General features: G+C 43.0%; 1 protein-coding gene across 5 annotated transcripts in view; it reads left to right on the top strand.

Moving 5' to 3' along the window:
• Positions 1-22,198, top strand: part of DAG1 (dystroglycan 1) — a 90,406-nt gene extending 68,208 nt beyond the window's left edge. For all 5 annotated transcript variants that reach the window (XM_084839502.1, XM_084839506.1, XM_084839503.1 and 2 more), the window contains one exon: positions 16,597-22,198. In XM_084839502.1, the coding sequence (XP_084695628.1) occupies positions 16,597-18,981 (2,385 nt within the window). In that variant the 3' untranslated portion in view covers positions 18,982-22,198. The remainder of the gene's footprint in view (positions 1-16,596) is intronic.
• Positions 22,199-23,571: the final 1,373 nt, after the last annotated feature.

Consider the following 23,571-nt stretch of genomic DNA (forward strand, 5'->3'; position numbering starts at 1 on the left):
AATCTTTATTGAAACATTTTCTTCATGCTTAACTGAACTTGTTTTGCTTCATCATCATTTGTTGGGGGATCAGTGGAGCATAATGGGGAGGTTGCCGCTGTGTCCTGGGACAAAACAGTATATAGTAGGTGGTTTTGATTTAGTAAGACATTTGCGGATTGGCATAAGATCATAGGATGAAACTGATTCTATCTCTGCCAGACAAACAGATGTGTAATTAAGGCAAACTTCTGTTTTTGCAACAGAGAGTGGCAACATTGACTTCAGGCAGAATAGAATCATCTTCATGTATACTGCTACAAAGCTAAAGACAGGTATATGTAAGTAGATATATAGGTTTCACTTCTAGTAATTACTAAGGGCTCCAATGCCTTGTTTTCTAAACATGTGAACAGTCAAGTATTTAGGTTTGACATGCTTTATGCACTACAGGCCTTGCTTACAAAGACTGTTGTATGAGGAATACATGTAGAACTACATATATGTTCCACTAACTGAAGCAGTGCTGATAGATAGTATTGCCACTGCACCATTTAGACCAGGATCCAAAGAATCATGTGCATAGCTCTGCACATTCAGTGAAATCTCCTATTCTCTGTCCTGCTCCACTTCTTGTTTGACAGCCATTCCCAATTATTCCCAACAAGCTCCTCTTGAAACACAGGGTAGGTTCACAAACATCCAAGTAATGAGGAGCTGCTGTCCAAAGTGGGGAGGAGCCATAGTGGATGCTCGCCAGCCCTTGCATCCGCTTAAAGAAACTCCTTGGCATTAGCATTAAATGGGTGTGGATTAAATTTGTTGCTTTACTATAAATTCATGGGTTGGATCCAGAATCATTCCCCTTTTGGCGGAACAGGAGTTCTGTATCCCTCCCCCAGCCCCTACAACCCATTGCGCACCCTCCAAATCTCTGGAGCAGATTTGAAGGGTGCACAAGGGGCTTTGACAGGGAGGACACTTTCGGGCACCTGTTGACAATCATCCTATGCCTGCTAAATGGCTTTATGGCAACTCTGTAAACTCAAATTGTCCTCGGTCTTTGTCATTAAAATATAACTACAGATTACTTTTTCTGCCATGAGTCACAGGAACACCATCATCTTCTGTGAAAGCTTCTTGAGATAGGCTTGTTTGTAACCATCCCAAGATAATTGGAAACAAAAGAATCCTTTCTCTTCGCATTTGAGGAGATATTTCTGTCTTCCATGAAATGGCAGAGTTCAGAGACTTGCTTCTGATAGTGGGCAGGCAGCATTGAACTTAACTGCTTCGCCTATTGAAATGATTCGAGGTTTTAAATTCAGTAAAGCATTAATATGTGATAACTGAAAAAATACTTCATTTACTATACATGTTATCCAATCCACGCAACCTAAATTATCTGTAACATTCTTGCTGCTGCATCTGAACAATGACTTTACTGCTGCTGGGTTCCTTGCTGCTAGCACCTTCCTTTTGCCAGTCTCCCTCCATCCCCCCCCCCCACTTCCACATTCTGCTTTGTGGCAACATCTGTTGTTAGGGTCTAGAAATAGGAACCTCCCTGAAACTTCGCTGTCTCTTGCAGTCTGACATGCAAGAGCATGTTTAGAATGAGATGGAACTTTGGCAGCACTTCAGGAAAGACTTCGCTGGGTTTTTTGGATCCACTTCATAAACTCCAGCAGCAGGAAAGTGAGCTTAGGGAGTGGGGGCAAAAAGCATGCAGCAATAGACGTATCTATTCTACTATTTTTCAGGAAAATCAGGCACTCTGAGAACTGACAGGCTAGCATTAAAATTGGCCGGTCAATATTAATCCCAGTGTTTGGGGCTACAGCATTGTACTGTTTGAGAGTCATCCTCCTCTTCCTTTGCAAGGACAAGTAGCTAGAGCCTAGTCACGTGTTATTTCCTCCGCGTGAGATCATGTCGAGATAGAACAGGGCCCTGTGCACTGGCCTCTCCCCCACAGTCACTTCCCTGCACTGTCAACCCATTGGGGCTTGCCTGTAAAGGGGTAGCCTGCTGAGCGTGTGCAGGCTCTCCCTGTCATTGAGAACTCTGGCTGTGCAAGGTTCCCAGTCACAGGAAAAATCTACACGTGGGACATAACGGAGTCTGCATATCCCCCACCGTCACCTGCACTTTGTATTTCTCCCTGCACACTGAAGGAGGAACTGAGTAATTTACTCCTGTTTTGTGGTGTGTACCCTGCTCTTCAGCTGATGGGGCCCTCAGAGTGGCTTACATAAAACCAATCCAAATAAAAATAGCAATCAATAAAACATTAAAAGCCAGATAATCAAATCGACAGAGCAGCTTTAAACACAGATCTAAACCGTTTTTAAAAATGCAACATGCAATATTGTTTGCTCAGGCCTTTTAAAGTTTGCATTTGATGCCAAAATTAAGACCAAATCAGGCACTCTCCAGGAAGGAGTTCCATAAATGGAATGCAACAACTGAAAAGGCCCTGTCTCTGGTTATCGGCTGCCTTTCTTCAGGGGAACATGTAGCGGGGTCTCTGAGGCTGATCTCAATAGCCATGAAGGAAGATGTAGACTTGGTGACTTTACTAGACAACTGAGGGGACAAAGGAAGGATCATTTTAAGGGCCAACAATTCTTGGCTTCCTCTTGTGACTCATTAAAATGATTCCCTTGCAGGGTGAGCACTGCCAGCTTTTTTTCGATTAATTCTTCTATGGCTTCTAAATATGTAATAAAGAGTTGGTTCAAAACTTTTCCAAGAGTCCATTTTCTGGTTTTGGAAAGACTGTATCTGTTTAAAAAAAATTACTGGCTTTTGCTCAGAGCTGTAATTTTTCAAGGAAATACTAAGGGCTTTTAAAATGAATGCTTAAAGATAAGAAGCTGTATTGGCTACTTCATGTGGTAATATCTAAGAATCTCGCATTCAGCCTAGTTTTAGTGACTTGACCTTCTCCCTTTGAGCTACTTTGTCTTTTCTGCCTCCTTTCATGTATCCATCTCTATTCATCTTAGGCTCATCTATCTTTCTAGTCTAAGATGGCATCCAGGACAATATTGGAAACACAAGTATGTCTTCCTCCTAATTTATATGGCTAATTGTCTGTACAAGCTGAAATGAGGCTTTACCCTCGGAATTTCTTCTAGATCCCATTATGTATGGCCAGTTATGAGATTAAAATTTCTGGAAATTTTAAAGCCATGGGAAAATGGTGGGGGTTTTCTGGGGGAGCTGGGTTCCCAGAAAAAAACAACTTTGTGGGGGAAATGGAAAAATATGCAGTATTTTTTAGCACTCTTTACAGATCTAAAGTCACTTTGTTACTTTAGGAACATTAAATGTATTATTTAAAACATTTCAAAGTAAATCCAGTTAGTAAATGTGTAATTATTGTCTGAATAAACTCTACTTTTAAATTTAATATACCAAACACGATAATTTTATGAGCAAACCATGTTATACATAATATATCATAGATTCCTATTTTACGTCTGACTCGTGGGAACTTCAGCAAGTAGTCCCTGAAACATTGAATTGTCCTAGAAGCAGAAGAAGCAGGAAGAGCTGGAGGCAGAAGAAGGCTGGTGTACAACATCTGTTCCTGTTTGTGAGGAATTGGTTGGGGTGGAGTTCGGGAAAATCTGGTCTGAAGGAAAAGCTATTGAGAGCTTATTTATCTGGGAAAGACTCTTATCTATTAGAAATGGTAACCAAGCATATTTAAGAACCTTTAAGCAATCTCAACCTATTATTTCCTTTTGTAAATAATTCCCTTAATAAACACCTTGATCTTTGATCATTTTGAAAGGTGGGTCTCTAGTGGTGGTATAAAACCCAAGGCTATGCCATAGAAATCTGGCTACTAAGTTTCTTTTATGTATAGAGGGCTTATTTTGGTGGCAGTGGTCAAAGGTTTTATAGTTGAGGCTGCATCCCTGTAATGAGATCTAATTTGGAACTTTACTGAAAACAGTGGCAGTGTATTCCATAGACCCAAGCCTCAAAATTAAAAAAAAGAAAAGAAAAAGAAACATAGGTGGGATAACCCATGCATTGTTTTGTCACAAGTGGTGGTAGTGGTAGGATAACCTACAGTGTTTCTCTTACATGTGAGTTTTGGAACTACATTCATTGACTGCTACAGCATCTAACCAGAACAAACCCAGAAACATAGGACTCTGTGCAACAAAACTCAACTCTCATGCACATTTTCTTTACATATTTTGATATAGTGATCTGGTTCACACATCATGGCGGCAATTCCTGGGTTCTTTAACCCAGGAATCTCCGGGGCTGAGTGGAGCATGAACCATTTTGTTTCAATTAACAACCCAAGAACCCTAATTCCTGAGTTGTTTTGTGACATCCGAACCAAGAAACTCTTCAGTTGTTTATGGGTTAAATAACTCAGAGTTAACCCAACAACAAACCATGGGCAATTGTTAGGTTAACTGGGTTGTTTAACCCCTAAACAATCCAGAGTTTCTGGGTTCAGATGTCATGGGGTGTTCCTATGTCGTTAATTGAAATCTGAAATGGCTCACTTGTCCGCAGCAATTCCTGGGTTAAGCAGCCCAGGATTGCTGCTGTGATGTGTGATCTGACTCAGTGTGTCTAGTCAAATGGTGGGAAACTTGAGCGTGACTTGGAGCATCCCTAAATATCTATCAGTAAAAGTTACATTAGATCAGGGATAAAGATCCTCTGGTCCGCAGGCCTAATCCAACCTGTGGAGTGTCCTTTGCTTTCTCCCCTGGAGGGAGCTCTGCTATCATCTCTGATTGGAGTGACAGGTACATGCTGCTTGAATCCAGGGACTCAGCCAGCTCTGGGGGGAATAGCTGCCAATCCCAGCACTAGCCGAGTCCCTTTGTCCATGATGAGAGATGCAAAATGTGTGTGGGGGGGAGACATTCCTATTACATAGTTTAGTGAGAGCAGTTCATTTCACCAAGAAGCGAGACTGAGAGTTGATGTGGTGTGTCTAGGGTCCAGTGCACACATAACACTGGATACCTGCAAGCTGTAGTTTGCAAATCCAGACCAGTTTCGGGGATCTCACTCTCTCTTCTTCCCTATCCAGTGTTAATTTTTCCTTTCCCTTGTCATCTTTGGTTTAGTGTAGTGTTGGGTGAGTCCCAAAATGCTTGCCCCAGACTAGGGATGTCAGAGGATTCTGCCACTGATCTCAGTGAGGACAAATGCCTGTGCATTCAGCCCCCCGAAATCTGTGGCGGAACAAAGCCCCCCTGCCCCACGTAAATACCTACGTAGCCTATCACGGCTAATGCAGGGACACCATTTGCCCTTAGGACACCTAAGGTTTCTTGGCCTTAGCCCCTTTATAGGACTAGCAATACTGACCTGTTTTAGAGGCCCATTGAAAAGACTATTGAAATAAGATATGTGAAGGTCTTTGAATACTCTAAAGTGCTATAAAAATGCTAAGTATTAAATCCATGCAGTACCACCTGGAGACTTAACTACATGCTTATTCATGAACCAGGCTTATCAAATCCATTTTAATGTGCCTTTCCATCTAGCTTCCAGAATAATGATAACCATTTAAAATCTCAGCAAGGTTTAAAATAAGCATTAAAGAAATGTAAAATATTCTACAAACGCGTCTACATATGAGCTTTGGTACGATCTAGGTTGTCACTGTAAGGGTGCAATCCTATGCATGTTTTGACAGAAAAAAGTCAAAACTTTTTTCTGTCAAAACAGAATGCCAGCATGCCCCAGCATGCCCCAGGCTTTGTTTTTTTGTCTAAACATGCATAGATGACACCCTAAGAGTCTTAAAGGTGGTGTATTGCTCAAACTGTCTTAATAGCTGCTCTGTTGGAAGTTGTCCAACCCAGATGGAGCTACATTTGTTGAAGAATTTTTAAGGTGGCAGAATTTGAACAGTTCTGCATGGCATTCTCTCCTTTTTCAAAATGCTATGTGGATTCAGTTACTGCAGCAGGCAAGAGGAGAGCACGTGGTTGCGCCATTTCTGGGATTGGGATAAAATTCTGTGAATACTTTAAATATATATTCTAAATGGTTTTAAAATTTTAAATTAGGTATAAAGCAGTAATTAAAGATCTCTAAAAAATAACTTGATTTAAGAGGCATTGTGACTTTTAATTGAATACAAACATGTTACATCTATCTCTTAAAATTATCTATCATCAATTGAAGGCCAGTTTTCCGTGTGAATCAGGGAGGAAGGTACCTGATGAGGTTAAACAATACCAATGATGACTTTGTCTAGGACCTAAGGCCATCATAGGTGCTAAAATCCAGGATATGCTATGATGTACATCACCAGGATCATCCACTGAGCCCATATAGATGATCTTGTATTCATATCTTATGCTCTTCAACTATTTCCATTCTGCAGCATTTCCAGTTCTCACCATTATGAGTTTTTACCAACCAAGCGGTATGGATATTTACTTTCCATCTCTTGGAGAAACACTGTATTGCCTGGTAGCTACCATCTCTTGCTTCTGGAAAATTTCAGGCACTTGTCTCTTGCTGATCCTATGCATGTTTCCTGCTTGGTTCAGTCCTGCTTGGGTCAGTAGGGTTTTCTTCCAAAGAAATATGTATAGGATTACAGCCTCAGCCTTCAAGTAACTGAACTTGTTTTGTATCTTCTCATACAGAGAGAGCCAAAAAAAATCTGGCCCTTGGCTCTAAGTAAAGATATTGACTTGATTCACCATAACACTAAGCCATCATGGATTGTTCTAGGGTTATCAGAGGGTTGTTTAACCCTCATATCACCCACGCCGCCCAGATTCACACAACGAGTCACAGCTTGCATATTCAAAATGGCAGCTGGTGCGTGCCGCAAAGCCTTGCAGGTTAATTATCTCATGGTAGTTTAGCGTTATGTGTGAACTGGCCCATAATGTGGCTGTATAGGCAAAGGTTTTGGGTTATGCTTCTGGGTTATATTTCAGGGCTCTGCAAAGGCTCTATTTAGTTGTGAACCAATTTGAATAAAGTCAGACACTTAGGCTGTGTGCTCACTAAGCAGGTATTGTAGTGAGTCAAATAATTTTCTCACCTTTTAAATGCCACACATCTTAAGGCATGCATGTAAAAATAAAGGTAATACGCATGTCTGCTTTGCAGGGAAGATGCACATTTTCTCAAATGGGTTATGGAGATTTTGTCAACATAGGTCTTTTTTATGAAATAGACCAACGTGTTTTCAGAAAGGGCCACCATGTCCCTCCCTCTGCCCCCATGCCATGGAGCAGTGGAACTTCCTGAGATAATTTATTTTATTTATTTATTTCATTTCTATACCGCCCAATAGCCGAAGCTCTCTGGGCGGTTCACAAAAATTAAATCCAAGCAACACACAATAAAACAATTTAAAATATACAGAACATTAAAACCACAATATAACAATACAACCACAATAAAACCTAGCAGCAGTGCAGGAGTTTAAAATACAGATTTAAAACAGCAAAGATAAAAATTTAGAAAGCTAAAATGCTAAAATGCCTGGGAAAATAAAAAGGTCTTCACCTGGCGCCAAAAGGAATACAATGTAGGCGCCAGGCAAACCTCACTAGGGAGCTCATTCCAGAGCCGGGGTGCCACAGCAGAAAAAGTCCTCCTCCTAGTAGCCACCCGCCTCACTTCCTTTGGCAGGGGCTCACGGAGAAGGGCCGCTGATGATGATCTTAAGGTCCGGGCTGGCACATATGGGAGGAGGCGATCCTTCAGGTAACCTGGCCCCAAGCCGTTAAGGGCTTTGAATGTTAACACCAGCACTTTGAATCGGGCCTGGAAATGGACTGGCAGCCAGTGCAGCTGGAAAAGTACTGGTGTAATATGAGCTCACAGGCCAGTCCCTTTTAACAATCTTGCTGCCCTATTTTGGACCAGCTGAAGTTTCCGGACCGTTTTCAAAGGCAGCCCCACGTATAATGCATTGCAGTAATCCAGACGAGAAGTTATCAGAGCATGGATAACTGTAGCAAGGCTATCTCTGTCCAGATAAGGGCGTAGTTGGTATACCAGCCTAAGCTGATAAAAAGTGCTCCGTGCCACTGAGTTCACCTGTGCCTCAAGTGACAGTTCTGGATCCAAGAGCACCCCCAAACTACGAACCTGATCCTTTAGGGGGAGTGCAACCCCCTCCAGAACAGGTTGAATATCACCTAGCCGGGCAGACGAACCACCCACTAACAGTACCTCCGTCTTGTCTGGACTGAGTTTCAGTTTATTAGCCCTCATCCAGTCCATTACCGTGCCCAGGCACTGATTCAGAACAGTCACTGCCTCACCTGGTTTTGGTGTAAAAGAGAGGTAGAGCTGGGTGTCATCCGCATATTGATGGCACCTCAGCCCACACCTCCGGATAACCTCCCCCAGCGGTTTCATGTAGATGTTAAACAGCATGGGGGATAAAATAGAGCCCTGTGGAACCCCATGGCACAATTGCCATGGCACAGAGCAGTAATCCCCCAGCACCACCTTCTGGAATCGGCCATCCAAGTAGGAGCGGAACCACTGTAGTGCAGTGCCTCCTACTCCCAACCCAGACAACCTATCCAGAAGGATACCATGGTCGATGGTATCGAAAGCTGCTGAGAGGTCCAGGAGAATCAACAGGGTCGCACGCCCCCTGTCCCTCTCCCGGCAGAGGTCATCCCACAGGGCGACCAAGGCAGTTTCTGTTCCAAAACCAGGCCTGAAGCCCGATTGAAATGGATCTAGATAATCTGTTTCATTCAACAGTGCCTGGAGCTGTCCTACAACCACCCGCTCAAGCACCTTGCCCAGGAAGGGGATGTTGGCAACTGGCCTATAATTAATATGGTGGCCACAATTTGGAGATGATGGGCCTACATTCACATATGAGAAACTAAACAGTATTTTCTTCGTTTTCTTGTATTCTCTACTGTAGTGAAAATCTGTGTAGCTCTATATACTGAATGCTCATAAGGAGCAGTATAATTCAATGCTAGGAGCAAAAATATGCTTCCCCTGCCCCCCAGCTCCCCAACTGAAAATGTTTTCCACATATTTCATGAACTCTATCCTATTGTTTCAGGCTGCCCAGCCCTTACTCTACTGTTTAACTCAGGCTATCCTGACTTAGCTGGGGAATAAGCCCAATTGAACTCAAAGGGACTTCTGAATAGGCATAGGATTGCAGCATCAATGGCTGCATTTTTCTCTAGGAGCAACAGCCCATACACTCTAATGTCACAAATAGGGAGCATTTTTAGGGGCCAAGGAGAGGGATTTCCTTTGGTAGAATATATATGAGGAAAGCTTTTAGTTGATAGGTATTCATGGATATTAATTAAGCAGGCTGTATAATGGATACTGTGTTGCCATAAGATCTTTTAGAAAGCAGAGCAGGCGGCTTTCTGCTGTGCATGTAAGATCTAGCAAATACTACAGAACTGGGGGTGTTAAAGTCACATGTTTAGCCTTCATGGGAAACCAGACAGATTTCAGGTATTGATTGCAAAAGCCACCAATGTATTAGGGAGTCAAACTTCTGTGCCCTGCATAAGTATATGTCCCTCCCTTGCACCTAGATTCCTCCAATTATCTGTATATCAGATTCTATCTACAACCCTCACACACAGTTTGGATGCTATTTTATTTACATCATTCATTTATTAAGTATTTTTTACCATCCTTCAGTTATGTTAATTAAAATGTTAATAACCAACAACTGGTAATGAGATGTCAAAGAAGACTGTAGGTTTGCTAAACAAGTGCAGTTTTGCAGATATACACATATGAGAACTTTAAAAAGAACAAAACCTGAGCTGAAACACAGTCTGGGTTCAGACAACGGGCGGGGGGCATGGGAGAAACCAGTGTGGCTTCTCCCCCCTCCCCACACACATGCCCATTGTTTACATAATTATGCATGCTGCAGTGCAGGTTGGCATGTCGTGCCACCCCAGCGTGCAGCTGGCATGGCATCATACCCACCCTACAATCCATGACATGCAATAGTGGCTATAGGGTGGGTACGAAACCACCCCAGCCTCATGCTGGGTTCTTATGACACACCAACCTGTGCTGCAGCGTGGGTAATTATGTGAACAACGGGTGTGGCATGTGTGGGGGCAGGGCAAAAATCACGATGGCTTTTACGTCTGTGATCATCCAAACACCTCCACTGTCAGACTGCGTATGCACGAGCTTGACGCTGCCTGAGTTGTGATAATGCAGAAGTTGACTGTTAACATCTGCCAGGGCCTTGCTTTCTGTGTATTGAAACGATCCTCCTGCCATTAGCTAACTGCTATGATATCACAGAATATTCACAAATACTTTAACTACTCAGGAGTAAAATTTCAGACTAAAGGACCTAAGACAGAAGGAGCTATGTGCTATTGGTGCAAAAGCATAAAGAGAGGCTAGAAGGAATGCATTTTTGCATCACTTCCAGGTGGTTGGCAGGGTTGGAGAAAAAGCAAGGCATGACCCAGCCAAAGATGAACATTTTAAAGTTATTAAGTTCGGCACATTAAGTTCAAATCAATGGGACTTCTTTAAAAAGTGTGCAACTTAGTTTGTCTTCAAGAGAGCACTTCACAACTTGTAGATGTGCTATTGGTAAAGTCTCCATTTAGAGTAAATGTTTCTGCAACTGTTCACAGGCCTCTACTTGTACATCTATAGTGTTCATCTTTATTCTTACCTTGACTACTGCCAGCCCATTGCTCATCAAGAGAATTAAAAAACAAAACAAAATGAGGGTCACACTGAACAATCTAAATTTGTTCAAATCAATTTTTACCTGTTGTAATTTATGTAATGTGTTCTGAGCACAGAATTTTCCCTTTATTGCAATCTTATGTAATTGCTCCTTTTATAAAATATGTGCTGTATGCCGTTTTTTCCGTAGAATTTGCATCTTACAATGTTTTACTTTGTTGATAATAAAATGTAAAAAATAATCTCAACTCTAGCTATTGTAAGAGCTAAACAATACTTGCAATTTGCCAAAATGATAGAAGATTTTCATAATTTAGCCCTGGTTTGCATTTATTACACTTGTTAACATGAGCCATCTAAGTTTAAGGCAGATACAACTGCTAGGTCACTATTGTTGGCATTAAATATTCCCCTGACAAAGGACTGTACAGCCTGAAATATGTCAGCATTGGGACTGGGATATCTGTCATTTGGGAGTCATATTTTCTGTTCACCTACCCCTTTCCCCTTGCCTCCAGTTTTGGTGGGATCACCCTTTTGAGGGTGGGTGTCAGAATGTATGTGCATACTTACATGCAAACACATTCATCTTTGTTATGAATACCTTGTACAAGCTTGTTGTTTTGGCAGATCATGAAATACATATGAGCGCTACAGAGCTTCAGATAAATGAAAATGTCCTTTTGAGGAGAGCTTAATCACAGCTGTGCGCTAGACTGCAGCAGCTCATTTGGAACTATACCTAGAAAGACCCAGCCTTCACTTTTGTGCTGGGAATGCAATAAAATAAAAATTAAAAATAAGCTGCCCCTGTTTTCTTCTGATTGGTTAGCAAAACTGTATCCAAGCATCAATATTATTTCTTTTAAAGGTTCATTTAATGCTGACAGCGTGTCAGGCACTGTACAGATCAGACAGTTTTGCTGCCTGAAGTGGAGCCAGAGTCAACACTTTAAAAAAAATCTCATTGTGTCATTCAGGCACCAGGTCCAGTCTCATTAACACCCCCACACACACCTCCAGTGGTACCACTGTAGGCAGATTGTGTCACTTTGCTGCATGGCAGGGCTGACCCTGTTACTCTGACCAATGGTAACAGGATCTTCATTCAATAGGCTTTCAGTCTAAAGCAGCCATCCCCAACCTGGTCCCCTCCAAATGTTTTGGACTACAGCTCCCAGCGTTCCTGACCATTGGCTAGGTTAGTTGGAGCTGATGGGAGCTGAAGTCCAAAATAGCTGGAGGGCACCAGGTTGGGGAAAGCTGATGTAAGGGAACAGACAGGACAAAGGTGAAAAAAGGGCATTCACATAAAAGAGTAGCAAGAATGAGAGTAAATCTGAGTTTTTTATTTGTTTGTTTGTTTTTAATTACATTTATATCCCGCCTTTTTTCCTCCTTAAACAGCCCAAGGCGGTATACATAATCCTCCTCTCCATTTTATCCTCACAACAACAACCCTGTGATGTGGTAAATGAAACTGTCTTATACTGAGACCAGTTGGTCCATTTAGCCCTGTATTGTCTCCTTTGACTGGCAGCAGCTCTCCAAGGTCTCCAGCCTTGCTACTTAAAACCCTTTTAAACTGGAGGTGTCAGGGATTGAGCTTGGAACCTTCTGCATGCAAAACATGTAGCCTCCCATAGGAGAAGTTGTTAGGATTTGGCAGCGTTGTGGGTGGGAAGGTAGGATGAGAAGGAATTCAGAGATACTACCAGAACTGCATGCATTACAAACAACAGTAATTCTGAAATAACTGAAAAGTGTACTAGGGAAGGATGACTTCTGTGGGATACTCTTGTCTTTCACCAGAGGTGTTGGCAGTGCATCCAGCAAGAATACAAGTAACAGCCAGACACGCTTATGTCATAGTGCTTTATTTTTGGCTTTAATTGAATTTAATATTGTGCCACTAAAGAAGACATGGGTTATGGAGCTCAGTGTGGGTTGAAGCCAAGATTTCAGAGATCAAAAGGGTCCTATCCTTGCAGTATCTTCTTTATAATCCATCCCATTGTGGAATTTTGCTGCAACATCTTGAACTCTTAAAGCACAATCCAGAGACAGGCATATGCATGTTCCATTGAAATCAGTGGTATTTAAGCACACCACCATGTGCTTGGATCTTCCAAGAGTCAGCTTTATGACTAATATCTAGCATATAGTTGCACAGGCTTTCATTCTACTGATGTCTGTGAACTTCCACAAAAATTCATCCCCTAGATGAATGCAGTCTGATAACCCAAATGAAACTGGGTATCCAAGAGAAGTGCAATGAGATCGCTAGATCTTCTCATTTTTTTGTGGTTGAAATAAATGTTTAAAATGTGCTTAAAGAACTTCAGTGTTCCTCCTTGTATTCTGCATTTTCGAGAACTTGTACACCACCTTGGGAGGGCTTCTGCCCTGAGAGGTGGCCAAGAAATATTTTAAATAAAAATCAAATAAATAAAAATTGTAGCTCACCCACACTGTCCCATACTCTGAACAGTGTTAGTCTTAATTTTATACAAGTTAAACTTCTTATCTAAGGCTTAAATCTAATGTTGTGCAATTGAACTTCCGCTTGCTTTCCTCCCCACTGCATCCCTTGTGTGCCTTCTGAATCTGTTCCGGAGGGTCCTCCAACCCACCGGAGCAGATTTGGGGGGGTGCAGGGGGGAGAATTGGATACAACCCTGCGTAACTGCAAAACAGATTTTACTAGAATAGCTTCAAAATCAAAAGGCAGATAGTCTGATGTGCAGGGATGGGGGTAAGTGGATATGTCCAGACCTGTGGTAACATACCTTCATCACATTTTACCAAATTTGGAGGTTGGACTCGATGGTCTTGTAGGGCCCTTCCAACTCTACTATTCTATGATTCAAATGTTGCTTTAATCTGCATAAGACAAAAGGGCCTCTGGAGTCTGAGTGGACTTGAGGAGAGCTCTCTTGCAAATGTGTTTCATTTAATGTGACCAAGTAAAATAGGAGTTATCAGCTGATGATCTTGCCACATTCCAGCTTGGTTCTCACTGATTTGATACTGGGTTAATATAAGAATACTGCACCTATGATAGTTGATCTGTGGAAGGTGTTTTACATAAATGATGGTTGTATATATTGCATTAAGATGTTAGAATATATCATCTTTGTGAGGGCTTCTCCCCCCCCCCCCCGTATATTGGAGAGGGGAAATGCACCTTGGCGTGCTTTCAGACCATCAGTTACTAAAATGACAAATGGCTGTGGAGAAAGCAAAGTCCTCATTACGAGGAATGATTGGCAAATGTACAGATGCAATCTGCTGGCTGACATTTCAGAGCACTGGGGCTTCTCATGGGACAAAACTGTTTGGGAATCCATAGGAAATGAACTTTGGCCATGTCTCTCTCCCTTCCTTCCCATGCCCAAGACAAAGAGATACAATTAATGCTATATAATTCAGGGTTCTGGCTGGGGAAAATGGAAGAAAGGAACAGGAAATGAAGAGGAGGAACTAGGTGCAGTGACCTCTAATCAGATCCTTCTTGACATATGGAAGTGCTATTTTTGCTTACATTAAGTTTCCACTCTTAAAAGTTAGGCTAGAGTATTTTGAGTACACATTCATGTTAGTCATTGGACTCTGAGGACTCACTATTGCCACATGTCGTGTAAGAAAATTACTTATAGGAAAGCATATAATCAGATGTTCTGCCCCTAAATATAAATGATGCAGACCATAGTATTTTTGAATCTTTAGCTGATATGGATAAGCTCTTCAAAGAAAGAGTTACGTTTCTTAAGAGGATTTTTTTCTGAGTTGTTTTAATATTAGACCATTGGTGCAACACTTCTGTCTCTTCTTTTTGACTTCTCGTCCTGGCATTCCTGTACAGCACATAACTTTCTACTGGTTTTGTAGAGCTTTATGTTCTTTGTTCATCTTGCCCTGCTGAAAATGGCTAGGCCTGTTGCAAGGCAGTGCAAAATCTGGGCACTTCTATCTACATTGGAACGCACTGGAAAAGCTGAGTGCATGACTTGAAAAGACCAGTTTGGTCATTTTAAATTAATAGTTGAGCAGTTTCAGTGTTTTGTTTTGTTTTTATTAGAAGAAGTGGCAAGCAATAAATGTGCTAGCCCCTGAAAGATTGTTTTGGTGTGCTTGATAAAGATGGCAGTTAGAGGGTTACATATTAGGAACATAGGAAGTTGTCCTGTGAATCAAACCCAGTATTGTCGACACTGGATCGGTTCGCACAATCACAATAAGGCATGGTGGCTAATTAAAATCATGGAGTGTCCCTACAACAGCCCATGGATTATTGGAGGGTTGTTTCTCCATCCAACAAGCCATGCCACCTGGATTCGGACGACACAACAAGCCACGCCCAAGCAGTGATTACGGAAATCATGCCCAGCATGTGCTGCAATTTAAATACACCACCGTGGCTTATTTTGATTGTGTGAGCCGGCCCAGTCGACAGTACTGAGCTAGATGGACCAGTGGTTTGACTCGGTATAAGGCACAATTCCTCTGTCAGCCATGGTTGCTTATTTTGATCATGCGGACCAGGTCACTGACTGGCAGTGGCTCTCCCAAGGTTTCAGGCAGGATTGCTTCCCAGCCCTACTTGGAGATGCCGGGGATTAAACCAGGGGCCTTCCGCATGCAAAGGCCTGAGCTACTGCCCCTCCCAATTCTTACTGCATCTCAAGTATGAAGCAAATCCAAAAAATAAACTAGTGCTCTCTATAAATGGGGCAAAACTGGAAAATACTTACAGCAATTCACTTGGAGTATGGGTGTTTGAAGTTTTATGAATACAAATACACTTGACATCATGCTAGGATGCCAAAAAAAGGCACACTGACTCTTGCCTTGGCATAGGATTCCCAGTCTTGTTATGTTCTGTGCCACACAACCATGGATCTACTCAGGTTATCTGATCCCCCCCTCTTATGTTGCCCCTGCCCGCTCATATGTTTTCGGTTAGAGTTGTAGTGCATCAGGAAAGCCAGGCAGTTGCCAAATTCCCCTAAATCACTACTACTACTGCACCACGGTCTCTTTATTGCTAGAGGGCCAGACACCCAATTTTTAGCAACTATGCCTTATAAAAAAAGACAAGAGAAAAGACTTGTCCTTTACGAGAGCATTCCTATGGCCCCTAGACAGCATCTGGGGGGGCCTTCAGATTGCTCACTTTCCTGGCTACGAGGTCGGAGATAGGGCTCCAGCCTGGGAGCCAGGAAACCATGCTCCCACCCCACTCCCCCTTGTAGCTGGCACAGAGAGAACTGCACCAAATACCTCTCCGCACTCAGAAAACAGAGTGTGGAGATGGGGAAAAGGGGGCATTCCTGGGGGTGGGGAGAGGAGGAGATTGGGGTGGCAGCCATACGTGAAATCCTATGGTTGCCTCAGCCTCCTTCCCTCCCCCTCCCAGATACTCATAAGCTTTACAAGTAGCCAGGGCAGATCCCATAGGATTGCGCCCTAAGTGGTGCAGTGGTAGAGGCTGGAAATATATTACACAGAATAATTTTAATCTAGTCTTCCAAATCTGTGAAAGTTACTGACCCACAAAAACGATTAGCCTGCCTGATGCCCACGCATGCCTATACTTTCATTATTTGTGACACTTTTTTTTTTAAAGGACTAACCTCCCATTTCGCAAAGGTTTCTCTACCTAGTCATCTTCAGAGGAGTTTTACTCATCACAGGCAGCCAGGTGAATGCCTGTTTACCAGCTTGCAGTGATCTTCATTTTCTTCATCTCATCAAGTTAGGCTTCAGTATGCTGCTCAAGATTTACCTTCAACATCTGCTTGCTAGAGGGGTTCTTAAATGTCTGTTGCATAAACTTTAAAGGTCAGAGTTTATTAACTTACTGCTTTCTAAAGGATGCTGTAACTACCTGTGACTATTTTTTCTCTTTAATAGATTGCTGAAGCTGGGAAAGAATCCATGCCTTCTTGGCTGCATTGGGAACCAGAGAGTAGCACCTTGGAAGGTCTCCCACTTGATACTGATAAAGGCATTCATTATATCTCAGTGAATGCAATGCACCTGGTATCTAATGGAAGCTACGTGCCCCAAACCACCAATGTCTTTTCCATTGAGGTCCACCCTGAAGATCATAATGAGCCTCAGTCAGTACGGGTGGCTTCACAAGATGTGAATGAAGCAGCACCATTTGTGTGTAGTGCAGAGGAACCAGTCACTATCTTGACTGTAATTTTGGATGCTGACTTAACAAAAATGACACCAAAGCAGAGGATTGAACTTTTGAACCGAATGAAAACCTTCTCAGAAGTGGAACTTTATAACATGAAATTAGTTCCTGTTGTAAATAATAGACTCTTTGACATGTCAGCATTTATGGCTGGACCAGGGAATGCAAAGAAGGTAGTGGAAAATGGAGCCTTACTATCATGGAAACTGGGCTGTTCTTTGAGCCAAAATAGTGTTCCAAACATAAGCAATGTTGAATCTCCTGCTAAAGAAGGTACGATGTCTGCTCATCTTGGCTACCCTGTGGTTGGCTGGCATATTGCTAACAAGAAACCTAATGTTCCAAAGAGAATAAGGCGGCAGATCCATGCTACACCAACACCTGTGACTGCTGTTGGACCTCCGACAACTGCCCTCCAAGAGCCACCAATTAGAATTGTTCCAACACCCACTTCCCCAGCCATTGCACCACCCACTGAAACAACAGCTCCTCCAGTGAGAGAGCCTGTGCCATTGCCTAAGAAGCCCACAGTTACTATTAGAACAAGAGGCGCTATTGTTCAGACACCAACCCTTGGACCAATTCAGCCAACCAGAATGGTAGAAGCAGCTACTAGTACTCCTGGCCAGATTCGACCAACAGTGGTTGGGCCAGTAGAAGCTACTGCAGTAGTTACACCACCCACAACAAAGAAACCCAAAGGAACCACGCCAAAACCATCCACACCATCAACCACTGATACAAGTACAACACGAAGACCAAGACCTACCAAAACTCCTCGGCCTCCAAAGCCTCCTCGGACTACGAAACCAACCCTTGTTGAACCGAAAACAGTTTCACCACCAACTCGCATTCGCACCACTACAATTGGAACTCCCCGTATACCCAATGTTCCACCACTGCTGAAGAACCACATTGACAGGGTAGATGCATGGGTGGGCACATACTTTGAACTCAAAATACCTTCAGATACTTTCTATGACAAAGAAGATACCACCACTGATAAACTGCAACTGACCATGAAACTAGAAGAGGGGAAGCCATTGGAAGATAACTCATGGGTGCTGTTCAATACCACTAGTCAGCTAATGTATGGACTACCAAACCCCACCCATGCAGGCAGGCATGAATTTTTCATGCATGCCACAGACAAAGGTGGCCTTTCAACCGTGGATGCATTTGAAATATTTGTCCATGCTCTTGGAGCTGACAAAGTGCCTCCAGTTAAATTTAAGGCCAGGTTCCATGGAGATCATAGTACAGTTGCCAACGACATTAATAAGAAAATTAGGTTGGTAAAGAATTTGGCTTTAGCCTTTGGAGAAAGAAACAGTAGTACTATTACCATAGAGAGCATCAGCAATGGCTCTATTGTTGTTGAGTGGACAAACAATACTCTGCCTTTGGATCCATGCCCAAATGAGAAGATTCGCACCCTGAGCAGAACAATTGCTAATGATTCTGGTGTTCCAAGTGCAGCTTTCTTTAATCACTTAGAGCCAGAGTTTAAACCCATCAGCATTTCTGTAGTTGGTGCTGGTAGCTGCAGACACATTCAGTTTATTCCTAAGACTAGAGATGGACTTCCCGCAACTGCACCACCTACACTTGTGCTTCCACGGGATCCAGAAAAGACAAGTGAAGATGATGTGTACCTGCACACAGTAATCCCTGCAGTCGTGGTAGCAGCCATTCTGCTTATTGCTGGAATTATTGCTATGATATGCTATCGCAAGAAGAGAAAAGGCAAACTCACCATAGAAGACCAAGCCACCTTTATCAAGAAGGGTGTACCAATAATCTTTGCCGATGAGCTTGATGACTCCAAGCCTCCTCCTTCCTCCAGCATGCCACTGATTTTACAGGAAGAGAAAGCCCCTCTCCCACCCCCTGAGTATCCAAATCAGAACATGCCAGAAACTACCCCACTCAACCAAGACACCATAGGAGAGTACACACCTCTGCGGGATGAAGACCCCAATGCTCCTCCCTATCAGCCTCCCCCTCCCTTCACAGCACCCATGGAGGGCAAGGGCTCCCGTCCGAAGAACATGACCCCATACAGGTCTCCACCTCCCTATGTCCCCCCTTAATGAACCAGAGACGCTTGCGGAGATGGGGCCTATAGTTCCACACCAGTGTTGTCTGTAGGGATCAGTGGCCTGCAAATCCGTTACCAACTAGAAAACCAACGTACAGAATCTCAAACATTGCCAGGTCCCAGCAGGCCCTCTCCGAATGCGTTTGCTACACCAGAGTGCTTGTGGAACGCTCGGGACACTGATTTTATTTTTGCCTAACAGCTTATGTTTTGTTTATTCATAGAAAAAAAATCTTCTTGGCTCAAAAAGTATTTCTGACAGCAGGCGTCTCGAAGCATCTTGTGCAAAGGGAGACTGGCTGGACATGCAGGCAGCACGAGGGGTGGCACGCTGGGTCTCTGCTGTTTGCCTTTAAAACTAACTGTACTGTTTTTTCTATTCACATGTGTCTAGCTACAGGGCATAACATGAAACGTAGCCTAAAAATTAAATTCAGAGGAGTTTCTGAGGTCAATATTAAGTTTTTACATTTAATTGCTGTTATCTAAACTTGTATGTATGGATTTGGGGAAGGGGGGGAAATGCTTTACTACAAATAAGCTCGAGGGGTGTTTCCAATGCCAATGAGGCTGAGGGACCGTCTTTTTTATCAAAGGAATCCTATTTTTTCACACATTATACAATTCAGTCATCAGCTGGGGACCTTTTTGCAAACTATAGAGTGAGCTCTTATTGCTCTAGCCTGTTGTTGCTGGACAGATGCCACGGGTTTCTTTAAGAATGGAGTTTTGAGACCTCTGTGCAATTATGAAAAAGCAGAGTCACACAGCAGCATTGCTGCCTTTTGGAAATGGGAAGCCCAGCAGTGGTGTCTGCAGGCTGCAAAGGTCATGGTGCTGCACCGAGGTTTTTCCTCTAGAAGGCATACTCTGGCTTTTGAAACACTCTTGAGATATTTTGGTGAAGATGCAATATTTTTATGTAGTGTAATGCAGTTTCCTCACATCAGACTCCTCCTGGACCACAGTATTGGAACAGCCCCTTTCCCCCCATTCCTTCTGGCTGTCCCAGCCCACTCTCCCACCGCTCTCCTCTGCGTGCACACAGACGCAATAGTAGCTGTCTGGCGGGTGTCAAAATAAAAAGCGCCAGAAATAGTTCATAGTAAAAATCAGTGAACTCTCAGCTCTAATTTTTTACTAAATTTTTGATACAGCCTCAAATTGTTTTATTAAAAAAATAATTAAAAATGGTAACGCTGCCAGCAGTTTGTATGAGCTTAGCTTCTGAATATCAATTCAGTGGGACTGACTGCTTTGCTCACTTTGGATTTTTTTTCCCCTTTTTGGTCTCTCATAGTCCTTGTTTTAAATATTAGAGCCATGTCTAGATTTCTTGCCTTTAAAAAAAAAGTGAACTTCCACACATTTCTCCTGGGAAGTTGGAGTTACCATCAAGGTCACTCCCATGCCTCTTTTTCTTTAGATAAAATGGTTTTACGCATGGATTTTTTTTCTTGTCCATTTGAGACTATTTTTGGTACATTAGAGGGAGGAAAAACCCTTTGCAATAATGAGTCCATCCCCTCGCTGGGGGCTGGGCTGCCTCTGGCTGACTTTGCACACAAAGCAGACACTTTTAAGCCATATCGACTGTTTTGCAAAGTATGTTTGTGTGCTGACATGGCCAGTTAACACACTAGTGGATGAATGGCTAAAATGACCTTCACCTCTGAACTTGCTAGGGTGGCATTTCCCATCGAGCCTTTTTTTAACTACTTGAACAGAATTTTGCCCATCAAAACAAATGTTAATTTGGCTATTGCCCCATATAGTTCTGCACTCCGCTCCTGCCCCCTGAGGAGTTGAAGTGAGGGTGACTGTAAAGAATGCGTCCGGTTTTGCCTGTGTCTAGTTTGACAAGTATAGATTTGCCCTACAAAGTCTCTTCCCCTGCTCCCTCCCTCCCAGTGCTTGAATGTTGGCATGTGTCTGAGATGAGTGGCAATGGATTCCTCTTCTCACACAGGAGAGCTGGTTGACGGGAAGGGGATTAAGTGGCATCACTTAGGGCACACTGCTGTTGAGCAGATGCTAGAAGAATGTTAGAATCCCCCACCTCCGCCTAGCTACCCACCATGGCAGCACAGTGCCAAAAATCTATACTGGCAGGCCTGCATTTCAGATGTCTCCAAGTTATCAACACACAGAGCCTCCTAAGCCCAAATGCTGCAAGTTAGAAGGGCCTTCCAAACAGTGCCGTTGTCCCTAGCAACTGATACCACTTTATACTGGTCATGCGCAAGCGCAAACGGTTTCAGGCCTGGGCCTACCTGTCACCATAGAAACTGGAGGCAAAGGGGCAGTGAACGGAATAATAACAATGGCATTCTCATCAGCCGCCTTCCCCCTAAGCACCAGTGCTGTTTGTTTATGCCACTAGACACTGTAATGGTGGGAGAGACTCTTGTATTAAAAGTGTTCACCAACCACTGATGTGTTTTTATGTCCTTATATAATTATTTTAAAAATGTGTTTTCTGCATTCTGTAAAGAAACATATCAACTAAATAAACCAGTGTACTTTACTACAAATGCAGAGGCTAGTGAGCTCTTCCATTAGACTCCAGCTCCTGAGAAAGCTGTGGAAAGTACAGCAGGAAAATCCCAGTGAGTTCAAGACTGATTTATTGAGCACTGATGGCTGCGCAAAAGATGCATTCTGTTCTTCTAGGTGGAATTCCAGGAGGCATGATCAGTATTAGCTTAAAGATTTTGCAACTCTGGAGATGTGAGAAACAAAACATGTGCAACAGTGCTGTCTGCCTTAAATCCTCCCCAGTAAGCAGAGAAAAATTTCTTTTACTTTTTTAAAGGTCAGTGTGAACTTGACAAACAGTACAAAGCTTGCATTACTGCAAAGGATTTCATTAAAGTGTAACATGAATAAAAAGGTGCTGCAGCGTCAGCCTTCTAAGACTTAAGGTGCCGTTCTGACTTTTAATTACAGACATCTGATAGGTTGCTTTGTTTATAATTAATATAGCTCTTGTCATATAAAGTGCTTCACAATCATTATTCATCCTCATAACAATGCTACGAGGTAGGTCACTAGGCCCCATTTACAGAAGGGGAAGAGAGGCACGGTGACATAATCAAGCCTGCCCAGTGTGTTCATGGCTGAGCATGAATTTAAATACGCATCTCTTTGGCTAGTGCTCTATCCATTCATCTTGCTAGCTCTCCAGTGAGAATCCTCACTCATTCAAGAACTATACCTATGTAAAAACAACAAACGACAATGGAACCAATTACCTAGGGAGGTGGTGGGCTCTCCCACACTGGAGGCATTCAAGATGAAGCTGGACAGCCATCTGTCAGGGATGCTTTAGAATCATAGAATAGTAGCGTTGGAAGGGGCCTACAAGACCATCAAGTCCAACCCCCTGCTCAATGCAGGAATCCAAGTCAGATGGCTGTCCAGCCTCATCTTGAATGCCTCCAGTGTGGGAGAGCCCACCACCTCCCTAGGTAATTGGTTCCATTGTTGTATTGCTCTAACAGGAAGTTTCTCCTGATGTTCAGCTGGAATCTGGCTTCCTGTAACGTGAGCCCATTATTCCCTGTCCTGCACTCTGGGATGATCGAGAAGAGATCCTGGCCCTCCTCTCTGTGACAACCTTTCAAGTACTTGAAGAGTGCTATCATATCTCCCCTCAAGTCTTCTCAAGGCTAAACATGCCCAGTTCTTTCAGTCTCTCTTCATAGGGCTTTATTTCCAGTCCCCTGATCATCTTTGTTGCCCCCCTCTGAACCCTCTCCAGCTTGTCTGTATCCTTCTTAAAGTGCGGTGCTCAGAACTGGACACAGTACTCTTGATGGACATAACCAGTGTTGAATAGAGGAGAACTAGTACTTCCCAGGATTTGGAAGCTATGCTTCTATTAATGCAGCCCAAAAGAGCATTTGCCTTTTTTGCAGCCACATCACATTGGTAGGTCATATTCAGCTTGTGATCGACAACAATTCCAAGATCCTTCTCGCTTATAGTGTTGTTGAGCCACGTATCCCCCATCTTGTAACTGTGCATTTGGTTTCTTTTTCCTAGGTGCAGAACTTGGCATTTATCCCTATTTCATTCTGCTTTGACTTGGATTCCTGCACTTAGCAGGGGGTTGGACTTGATGGTCTTATAGGCCCCTTCCAACCCTACTATTCCATGATAAATTTCCTTATACCTAGACTGGAAACATGTTAGGCCCTTAATCCATTTCTTTAATATCTCAGAAGCTGTTATACACTCTAAAGCCTTGGGATAGGCTATACGTATGAATAAAATGAGACCTTAATTGGGTGCAATCCTCCATAGTTTCAGGCCTATAGGAAAGTGGAGTTCCGCACACATGCATAGTCATCCATCATCTGTACATTGTATGTTTAACTGAAAGGCTCAGGTTGCAATCCTGTGCACACATTGAGGGAGTAAGACCCATTGAACTTGGTGGGACTTGGCGTCTGAGTAACAAGAACAGGATTGCACTTCATGGCTGCAGTCCTAGTCTCACTTATTAAGGAGCAAGTCCCCCTAGAACAGCCTTCCCTAACCTGGTACCCTCCAGGTGTTTAGGTTTACAACTCCCAGC

The sequence above is a fragment of the Heloderma suspectum genome, chromosome 2 (assembly GCF_057233095.1).
Source record: "Heloderma suspectum isolate Gila_16-S chromosome 2, 16-S_ref, whole genome shotgun sequence".
In the NCBI taxonomy this organism is placed as follows: Eukaryota; Metazoa; Chordata; class Lepidosauria; order Squamata; family Helodermatidae; genus Heloderma; species Heloderma suspectum.